Here is a 10,918-nt window from a genome sequence, read left to right as displayed (position 1 = left end):
CTGCTGTTTTCCTGTGGAGGGGGAAGGAGATAGCCCCAGACCAATGCTGGAATCCAAAAGCTTATAAAGCTGGTTACTAAAGCAAGAAGACTGTTCTCTTATCCATCTCCACCAGATCCACTACTCACATGCTAAATGAAAGAACATATTTCCATGTGACCCACCTATTTTGGTGCTTAAGTGTGTCTTCAGTAGAAGAGAATATTTCATTATTACCTGCAGTAGATCCTAAATATAATCTCTCAACAATTCTCTTCCTTTTTTTTGTAATACACCCTTCCAAACTTTCTAGTTATTGACCAACAGAGAGATGTCCAGGCTACATTTACTTTGTTTAGAACAGTCCTGAGCTTAACCTGAAGATTTTTTCTCCCAGGAATAAAATGCATGGAGAGTGTGAATTCTTGCACTAAACTTGTCATCGTTATTCTTTTTAAGCTAGATAGATGCTGCCCTCCATCTTTTCTTGGTTCTCTTTACTTGTCATCCTTCAGTGGCTGCTAAAGGATTAGCCACACGTGGGAATGTGTGGAGAATGTCAGAGATAAAAGTAGAGTTAACTAATAACGACTTCTTCAGGAGCTGCCTTTGTGCAGTCACACAGCCCACCAATCTGCCCATTTTTCTTGATCTCTTTTCGTGTTTCAGGATAACGTTGTCTAGGGAAAAAGGGTTGAAGATTGTAGCAGTGATGTTTTTGTATTTATGTTGAAGTGGATGAGATCATCCTTAATCAGATATGCTCCTTCATCTCTGCTGGGTAGTGCTTTTTAAATGCAATCCTCCAACCTGACTTTCAACATGCTAGATCCTGCCATGAGGAATATATAGAGACAACTCCTAGAAAATGCCACTTGCCAAAAAAGGCTTCTGACGATGAAATAGCTAAGATGGAAAGGAGGAATAGGTGCTGTGAAACCACACCAGTGGCCCACATAGTCCATTTTTATCTAAAAAAGTGATGCTGCAGGTTGTGGAGCTCTCTCATCTCACTGCACTTAAGTGTCAGCTTTAACCTTTTGAGTAGTCTTGGTGGTTTCATCACTTCGTGCTGCTGCTTTCAGGAAATACCGTCTGCCCCAAGCTGTGGAGGAGCAGGCAGTGCTCCCTGCAGGGCAGGGATTCATGGAGCCATGGATTTGCCAGAGAACAATGGTTTTGTATTCTGAAGCATAAGGCATCTATTTCTTATGTAAATGCATTCTAAGTACATTATGGATAGTATCGATCTCTTTGTTTTCTCTCTCAAGACAGTGAGTTCTATGAACTTCATTTAAAAAAAAAATTTCAAACTGATTGATTTGAAATTTATTAACGTTTGGTTTCACTCACCATCTTTATGGTTTTCTCTTATGAGGATGACTGGGTATTCTTATTTACCCTCTGTATCGCTCATTACTTTAACATCCTCATGTTTTCCGTCTAAAGCAGTCTCAGCTTTTGTTGGCATGCAGAAAAAACCTCCAAGTATTCGAAGGAGATAGTTGCAGCACCCGTGTAAGTCTGTAAAAAAAAAAAAAAAAAAAAAAGCCTTTCAAAAAGGTGGTGACTGAAATGTATTCCCTTTCCCTTAATGTTTTACGGAACCAATCACAAACAGTTAAATTCATTCCAAAAAATGAATTTAAAAAATATCAAAAAGTATATAAAACTCAGAAATGACTCAGAAAAGAGCTATGAGAGATAGATCTTTTCCTGTTCTGTTTCACCGCTTGCCTGTTCCCTGAGAAGAAGAGTTTAGTGTATATCCTGCTTTGCCTCAGATTCCTTTTCCTGGCAGCACGAGAAGAACTGCCCATTGTGGACTTTCTGCACTGTTCGGTTATGATTATGCAGGAAGAAGAGTCCTTGAAGAAATACTGACAAGTCATCTAAAGTTGCACGTTTAATTTTCTACATGCCTTCCTCCACGGTATTGATTGTTGTAATTCTGTGGGAAGCCATATTTCACTGTTATCGTGCATAAATTCAGCAGATGGCTTGTGCGCTGCTGAGTTCAGGTCCCCTTTGCTCATTGTCCTGTCCAGAAACAGGATTAGATCCAGGGTCTAGTTGTTGTGGTCTGTGTGAAGCACTGAATCATATTTGCTCTGAAGTTTGATTGGCAGATTTAGCTTGGCTGTATTTGCTTCTGCTTTATTGTCTCTTTTTTTTCAGGGGGAGTTTTCTGACTGACGTCTAATATCAATGTAATTTTTATGAGGTCAATATTTATATATATACTTTTCTTGGGGTAAGAGCAATACCGATGCTCTGCTCATCCTCAGCAGAAGCTTTAACTTAGTTTCTACTTCATACAACTTTAGCTCTCTAGTTCTAAAATTCCTTATTTTCTGTATCCGGAAGTGACAGAAGATTAAGGCCTATGGTTTTAATTTTCCTGTGGACACTGGCCTTGGTAATGTGCTGTAAATACATCCTAATTACGCCTTTATGTACAGGGTGAATGAGCAGAGGGGAGCACAGTGCCTTTGGCTTCTCTGCTTTTTCCTAATAAATACAGCTGTCACAGTGAAGGAAAAATTAGGTATTCATAAACATCTCAGCTTTATTTAGTCACAGCTAAACTAGATTTTGTAAGATTTTAGTTATTACGATAAATGCTACTCTTTGAACTAGCTGTCTCGAAGCTATTTTCACTTTCTAGCATCAGATAAAGACACACGAGTTTTGATGAGCTGAAGGCTAGAAAACTTTGCAGGAGATAGATGTCACTGGAATTCTACCAGCACATCGTTTCGTAAAGTGGAGGGAGCGTGAATAGGGGGGGAAAGCAGAGTAGTTTTTCATTCTGCTGTTAAGCTTAAGGGGACAGATACTATCCTTCTAATGTCTGCTCTGCTGAAATGAAAAACTCACTGGCAATAATCATTTATTTTACCTACCTATCTACACCAAGGAAAGAGAAGCAGCCTGCTTTTTGTCTTAAAATGTTATGCACGTGCCCAGTACATGTCCTCTGTTTTACAGAAAACAATCTGTTCCTATGTGAGGCTTGAAATGTTACCTGGTTTAGTTCTGTATGTGAAATTTTTGGTGCTAGAAAGGTGTGTGAAGCTTTTGCACTTGAAAAGCTGTCATGCCAATAAAATATATTAAATAACACCTTCCCCTCCCCTTTCTTTTTCCCCTAAATTCCTTTGCATTCTCCCTTGCCCAGTCCTGCTTTCTTTTTCACCTGGTTGTGTCTCAGAGGTGCTGTGAAGTAACCAGCAGTGCCTGGCAGCAAGCCTTTGGTTAACTAGTTAGTTATCCATCCAGTTATTTCTGTGATTTCCCAGGCTAAGGATCAACATACAAAATGATGATGCAGTGTATTATGTTGCAGTCTTCCTGTGGCCAGTTAGACATTTATTTTGATCTGTTATATTGGGCAAATTTTATTTAGAATGACAATTTGCACCTTGAACCCAAGTTTTATCTGGAGTTGTTTGGATGCTCTGTTGTTTTAGGTGGTAAAAAGTGGCATCAATCAGCTTCCAAAGATGAGAGACAAAATTGCCAGTGCCCAAGGAAGCTCAGGGATTAGAGCTGTTTGTTTCCTTGCCAATCAGTAGTGTGCAAAGAAATGACTTTGTTTCAGAATCCTAAACACAAAAAGTAAATGCAAACCACTCCCGTATCATGTGGCTCTCCTTAAGGAAACACCGCGTCTGCTGTCAGGATAGCTCGAGTAGCGTGATTTCTGCATAGCTCTTATTTCCTGTATCCACATGAATAAAGTGCCTTGAAAGCAAAAGGCAAACCCCTCGTGTTTTATTATGGCCCTAAGACAGCAATTTCTTAAGCATGCAAAAATTCTAGTAGGACTACTTTAGTGTTAAAGTATGTATGTGCCTCCATATTTCCAAAGTTAACATCAAAGGGCTTGTATATCCTTGTAATTTTTACCCCACTTAAATCACACAGAGAAATAAGACATTATAGAAAAAAAGTTCTTCCATAACTGTGTTCACCATCTTCTTTAGCTTCATATAAACTGCCAGTAAACAAGTGTCATGTGTTTGTGTCAAATTGTTTGGGATTAAGATAATAGCAGATTTGATGTGAGGGGGAATTTGCTTCTAAGGCTGAAATGTAAATGTTCTTACACCTTTTTTATTATGTCATGTATTACATATAAGTAGAAATGTAAGTTTCTTTATTAAGAAAATTTTCCTTGATTAAAAATAGCTATGTGCCATGTTAGGAGAGGTATTTTCTTCAAAAAAATCATTGAAGAAAATGTGTTTTTACTTGGTATCCAAAACATTAAAATCAGTTTTTCTCCTTTAACATAAGGATTCAGTGAGAGGCTTAATCTGAAGTGCATTTTCCCAAGCTGAGGGATAAACCTTAATAAAACCAAGACACAATGTAATTCATGGAATTCTATTGCCAGGCATGAGGAGAGAATGGTATTGCTATATTCCGTGTGCCAGTGAGTTAAACTTTCTTTGAATTGTAAATATATGTTCCTGAAAGAATGTTTTTTCCTTTAAATAGATTAGCAGCAAGGTAGTATCTGTAATGTATTCCAAGTTTAAAATACACTTATTCCATTTAGAGAGATTAATTTCATCCTTCTCAAGAAAGTTTAAAATCTTTAAACTCATTGAAGGTAAAACTGGGGTTTTTTGACATGGAGAAAATATTTATAGCAATATGTAGTACCCTTGAAATCAGAAAGACAATGATCATGTAAGATGCCAAATAATTGAAGCCCTTGCTTGTTTTGAACATTAAAACAAGCTAACCAGAGAAATGAGATGCTGTAGGCGATCCTGTAGCTAGGGATTATCTGCATTACCTCACTCCGGCTGTCCTCAGTGGCAGAATGAGTCAGAGCACTGCATACCGTCAGACGTGATGAAATGAGATGCAACTCTTCTTCAAAAAAATCACCAAACGCTAATATAAATGCCATTTGAAAGATTTAGTGTCCTGGTTTTTGGTGTGCCTTGAAGTTGCTTGCTGACCTATGCAGACATGCATATGCATCCGTGGTGTATCGCGCCCCAAGGGATTGCAGTTCTCATAAAAGTATTCTGTTGCTTGTGGTATTTATATGTAAGACTTGACGGAATAGCACTGCTCGTCCATCCCTTCTGTAGCGTGGTGTTCTTCAGACAAAGGAAAGCAAGTCATCTCAAGTTCCTTGTGGCGTTTCACTCTGCTCCTTTCTGTCACTAGAGATTCCAGAGATAACAGGGGTTTCTTCCTGGGCAGGACTGCTAGCACTGCCATGGAGGGCAGCGGGAGAACAAGGGAGATAACAAATGGACCTCCATGAAATGCACCGATTTCTCAACATGCTTGTGTGTTAGGGCTTGCATTCATGGAAAATAGGTGGGTTTCTGCCAGAGTTCAGGTGAAGACAGGAGTGTTAGCAGTTTTCAGATGAGTTAGCAGACTGCCATTGCTTGCTAGGATTTTCTCTGAAGTTAAGCATCTGCTTATTACTGAAATGAAGTCAAAGCCTTGAAAGGGCTACAGTCAGCGTGGCAGGAGTATGACCGGCACTGGATTTTGGAGGGGGTTGATGTTGAAACTGTAAATGATAATGTAATTTGTTTTCTCCTCTAGCCCGGGTCGCTCCCCAATTTCCTTTGACAGTGAAATAATAATGATGAATCATGTGTACAAAGAAAGGTTTCCAAAGGTAAGGAATCACTTTTTTGAATAATATATTCAATGAACTTGTGACCAAGCTCAGAATTGATTTGTTAGAGAAGGAGCCCAGCTCTTACCTCTGATATCCAAGCAGTGCACTTTGCTGAGAGTTTGAAGCTGCCTTCTCTGCTTCACCTGTTAATTCTGCAGTAGAAGACAAAAAAATGTGTAGTTGTGTAGGTACACCTTATTTACTACATGTCTCATGTCTTTCATTGGCATAACAAATACTTGCAGGAAGGAGAAGGGCCATACTCTGGCTGCTCAGTCTGTTTATGTTGGTTTTGAGGCCAGCGTTTCCATATATTTTTAACTAATCCTTGTCTCTTTTTTTTAAATTTCAAATCAGATCAAGACTGGAAGAGGAATGTTTTGCCTAGTTTCATACATTAAAAAGCTGGTTTAGAGTAATTTCAAAGTATGTTGTATAACGTTCTCTCATTTTTCCCTTGTATAACTGCATTAAATTTGCTTTATACGGATAGAGACTTCTTTGGTTTTGGTAGGCTTCCTATTTACATATTGGAAATGCGAAGTATTCTTTTAAAGTCGTTCCAAATTATACTGGAGGCTTTGGCAAAATACAAGTTTGCCACCGGAGCTTTTGGTACCAGTGATACAATAAAGATAGACTTGGAACTTTAGAAAAATCAGTCTCTGAATTCTGTCACACTGAAATGTGCTGAAGTGATCCACAGTGAAAATAAGTGCAAGTTGTTTATTTTTTTATAAAAAACCCCAACAACCTGAATATTGCAATCTGTGGAATCAAGCTTTGAAAGTTAATATCTCTTGGAAATGAGCGTGGAAGATTGTGTGTCCCAGAGCTGTCGATATGGCCCTTCCTTCCTGTTCTACCAAGAGCAAAACCAGATGTTTCTCCGGAGACAGACTATGTGTGCTTATGGCGATAGAAATGTTGAGCGTCTATTGCTTGGGGCAGTGATTTTCAGGTTCCAGGGTCTTGCCTGAAAGTTCTGAAAACTGCCTCATATCTTACGTCCTTGCTCTGGAGACCCAGGGAGGAATACAGCCTCAGGACCAGGGTATTTTTATGGTCATTTGCATTTTCAGAAAGTGTGTTCCGATTTAATTTTTGTTGTTTGCTCATGTGAACATAACTTCTGCCTATGGTATGCTATTTTTATTCTCAGCCAAATGCTTTTGTATTTTGGAATATTTTTTAAGCCTCATGCATTTTGGAATTAAGAATGTGTTACTTTAGCACCGTACTTGTATATGTTCAAGCTCTAGGATAGTAAAATTTAAGGATAATTTCTGTTTATTCTGTACTCTTAGGCCACGGCGCAGATGGAAGAACGGCTGGCTGAGTTTATTGCCTCTAATGCTCCAGAGAACGTGCTGCAATTAGCAGATGGGGTCCTAAGTTTCATTCATCATCAAGTTATTGAACTGGCCAGAGATTGCCTAGATAAATCACGTGAAGGTCTTATTACTTCTCGGTACTTTTATGAGCTGCAGGAAAACTTGGAGAAACTTCTTCAGGATGTAAGTGCTCTCTGGAAAGTAGAATGTATTAGTTTGACTGAAACTTTAAACAATAAGCCAGGGCTTTGATTCTAGGAGAGATGACATAGATTCCAGGGGAAGGGCAGGGGGTGGAGGGTGTCAGGAGATCCGAGTTGTTTCACTCTGCTGTTGATCTACCACAGGTGAATTTGAGCAAAGCACTTCACCTGTGTACTTCGTTTGTACAGAAGTTAAATATGCACACGAGCAAGTCAAAGGCAGTCTTTACCATTTATGAAAATAGGGCTCATCCAGATGAAGGAAGTAACTGAACTTTTCTTTCATGTACTTCAAGAGTCTGAATGACTTATTAATTACCATAGTGCCTTCAAGCAGTGAAAACACCATAGTTTGTAGTGTTGCTATAAATTTTTCATGAAAGATTTTCTTGAGCTGAACTTAATCCAGTTGTGGGCTTTTTAGTACTTCTGTGTGCTTTGTGCTGTTCAAAGCATATGAAAATACACAAGGGGGCACAATTTTAATGCTCAATATGCTTCAGCTACTCATTAAAAAAATTGCTCTTCTCCTTTAAAATGAAAATAATACTAAAGTAAAACGATCTCTTACAATTTATGCTATAGCTGTTGTGAAATGTCAGTGCTATTACCAATTGCTGGGTCCAGACCTCCCATTTGGGAATGTTTTCCTAATCCTCTGCTGTGATTTAAGGAGACAGCAAGCTGAAAACACAGGGTTTATGAAGAATGCCATCTCAGATAGCAAATATCACAGAGGCACCTAGAAGCTGAACACCTGGAATAATTTATTTTCTGTGATGATTTTTAATCTATTTGGTGAAGATGTGTTTATATGTCATTGATGAATAGGCTGGCATGAATTGCACTAGTTTGTGCCCCTTTTGCCACTCTTGCCAGACATTAGAAGATGGCAGGTGAATAAAAATACTCTATTAATATACAATTATTGTAATAAAAAGCTTTGTGAAAACTGCAGAATCTTCCATTGTGTCAGCTGAAATCTTAGGATACTTTATATGAGTCTGGCTATAATTCCCCTGGTATTTGTTATGTATGGGAGAAAAATGACTCCTGTTTGGTTTTGTGGTGTTCTGCCTGGACAGGGAATATCATTTTGACAAATGCAGAGGTAGGGAATATCTCTTGAAGGCCGATATGGTCATCTGCCTGTGGAATATCGGTAACCACTGTGGGTGCATTTAATAGTAAAAAAAGGTATAGAAGAGGTGTTCTTTGGATACTGAGCAAGAGTTTGACCATTGGTGCCACCATCCAGGGTTGAGAAGCCGCCTCTAGTCAAAGAGCTTGTTCAGTATTCGTAGACTTTTAAAAAGAGAGGAAAATGTTTCTGGAGTTTGAGAGTGGTAGCTTAGCCTTGCTGGGCAGATTAAGCATCCTCCAGCTGTAACTGCTGGGCCCAGCGAGGGCTGGCGGGGGGCTCCTGAGCTGTCCTGCCTGAGCAGGGCAGGCACTGCACAGCTGGCAGTGGGCAGTGGAGAGGGAGGGGTTGTCTGCAACCAGGTGAGCACTTCTTAGGGGGTCCACCTTATGTCTCCAGAGTCTGGAAGCAGGGTATTTGCACACATCAGCTATGAAATGAGGGATCAGACTTCTTTGAGTGATGGTTTTGAAGCTGAAAATATTTCACTAAAAGTGGGTGCACGTGCTTGGCAAAATAACATACATTTAAAGAGACACAAGGGGACTGCAGTGTCTTTTACTGCTTCCGGTAGCAGATACTTGGAGCTTGAAATTCTCCCACTCCCAGATTTTCATACTCTGTGTGTGGACAATGAAGAGCAATAAACTGAGTCTGGCCAATTCTAGCCTGCACTTTCAGTCCTGTCTTCTGGCCTGAAGAGGTTAATTGGGATCTTGGCAAGGTGTGGGTCAGGTAAATGTGCTTTTTCCTTTCCTATCCCATCTTTGAGCTCAAATGCTCAAAAGGTACATCTCAAATGGCCTTTTCCCCTTGATCCTACATGCATTATACTGCTGCTCCTAAGCTCAGGGAAAGATGACATTGAACTGTTATTGGAGAAGATACAATGGTCATCTCAGGGGCTTGTTCCATATTTGACATTCAGGGTTTTCTTTGACCCCTTCCTCCTTAATATCTTCTGCAGAGTGGGGTTGAGAGAAGGATCAGCTCTTAAATGTAATTGATTTACTTTGGGAAGTAAGGTGGGTTAGAGACGATTAAAGGGAAAGCTTGGAGAGAGAATTGAGGCAGAACAGGCTGGGAAAAATGATAGAATGATTTGAGTTGGAAGGGACCTTAAAGATCATCTTGTTCCAATCTGCCTTGCCACAAGCGGAGACACTCTCCACAAAAGAAGGAAGAGGACATAGAAATTAAAGACAGTGGAAGAATGCCGAAGGCTTCATTCCACATCTTTCTCATTTGGTGTGGTTTTTTTTTTTTTGTCTTGTCCTATCATAGTTCCTTGGCTTTTCTTTTATATTTTAATATTTAAAAGATATTTGTTTTCCTCTGCTTGCCAGTTTGTGCTTTGCCCTTCAGACTGCATTCCAGAAGGAAATTATTAGGACATTTCAGTCTAAATATATAGAAACTGATGATAATATTTCTTTTGGAGAGCTCAACTGAAACGCATAAAGTTTGAGTCAAGTTTAGATTATTCCATTTCTGCTTAGCTTGTAAGGTATTCACATGGAGTTGCACACTATATGAATAATACAAACTGGAAGGTCATCAAAAAAGCTCGTCACTTGGGCAGTTGTATGGTCTGTGCAACAGGATATGTAGTTTTATGGTACACTTTTTTATAACATATAGAGAGGTTGGGAAGATGATTTATGAGTGAATAAGGAGATCAGCAAGTGGCAGGAACACTCAGATTTTCTTACAGTTTTACTGTGAAATAATGGATTCTCTTGAAATTCTTAAGTTGTTGATTCCAACACATGGTAACAAACTAAACTCATGCAGTATTTCAAACCATAGGAAAAAACCTCTTAATATGTTGCAGTTTGAGTCTACTTTATACTGCAAAAATTTATCTGTGAAACAGAGTAATTGGGTATGTAGGTAATGAGCTGTTGAAATATAAAACAGACAGCATTTAAAAGTTTTTAGATCTTGGCTTTTGTAATAAAATGTCAAGAAATCTTGTTAGTTATGGAAAATGAGATATTTGCTCTTGTTTGGAGTGTGAAATATTGTCTTTTAGCCAGAAAAACCTACTACCTATTGCATCATTGAAATCAGCTTGATGTAAAAATGAATTTAAGATATTTTTTTTATTTTGGAAAACATCAACTTGAAGGTTACTCTTCACACTTGAAGTAAAAATATTGAAAAGTAAGATAAAGCACTTACAGAAAAGAATATATGACATTCACTTCTTTATCTGCTACTGTGTGGTGGGCTTGGGTGGGGTAGGACCTCAGGTTACTGAGAAAAGAAAGGTTATAGGCAGTTATTACTTGGCTGCATTGACAAGGTAAAACTAGCCAAAAGAAGTTTAATGGCTTTTGCATAGGTGTAGGCAGTTGGTGAGGAAGGTGAAGGATTACAGGTGTTTCTGTGCACGGAACGAAAGAAACAAGGGAGAGTGTTAGTATTGTACTGGGGTGACTGATGCTGCACATTGGCAAATGGATATTCTGACTGGGATTGCTTTCTTAATATGAGCCTACTTGTAAATTTATTGGTTCTTGGCATTGCAGCTCTATTGTTTTGGTTTCCATCAGTGTATTAGCTCAATTACAGCACTGTGTCTTGCATATCC

At 39.0% G+C, this 10,918-nt stretch overlaps 1 protein-coding gene across 1 annotated transcript in view; it reads left to right on the top strand.

The window, feature by feature from the left end:
* Positions 1-10,918, top strand: part of LOC104496639 (microtubule-associated serine/threonine-protein kinase 2-like) — a gene marked incomplete at both ends in the record, with an annotated part of 34,643 nt that overhangs the window by 20,937 nt on the left and 2,788 nt on the right. The window contains 2 exons of the mRNA XM_010139789.1: positions 5,566-5,641; positions 6,952-7,161. Of these exons, the coding sequence (XP_010138091.1) occupies positions 5,566-5,641; positions 6,952-7,161 (286 nt within the window). The remainder of the gene's footprint in view (positions 1-5,565; positions 5,642-6,951; positions 7,162-10,918) is intronic.

Source organism: Buceros rhinoceros, unplaced genomic scaffold (assembly GCF_000710305.1).
Source record: "Buceros rhinoceros silvestris isolate BGI_N320 unplaced genomic scaffold, ASM71030v1 scaffold14337, whole genome shotgun sequence".
NCBI classification, from domain to species: Eukaryota; Metazoa; Chordata; class Aves; order Bucerotiformes; family Bucerotidae; genus Buceros; species Buceros rhinoceros.
The sequence above is the reverse complement of the archived record's forward strand: the minus strand, read 5'-3'. Positions and strand labels throughout refer to the sequence as shown.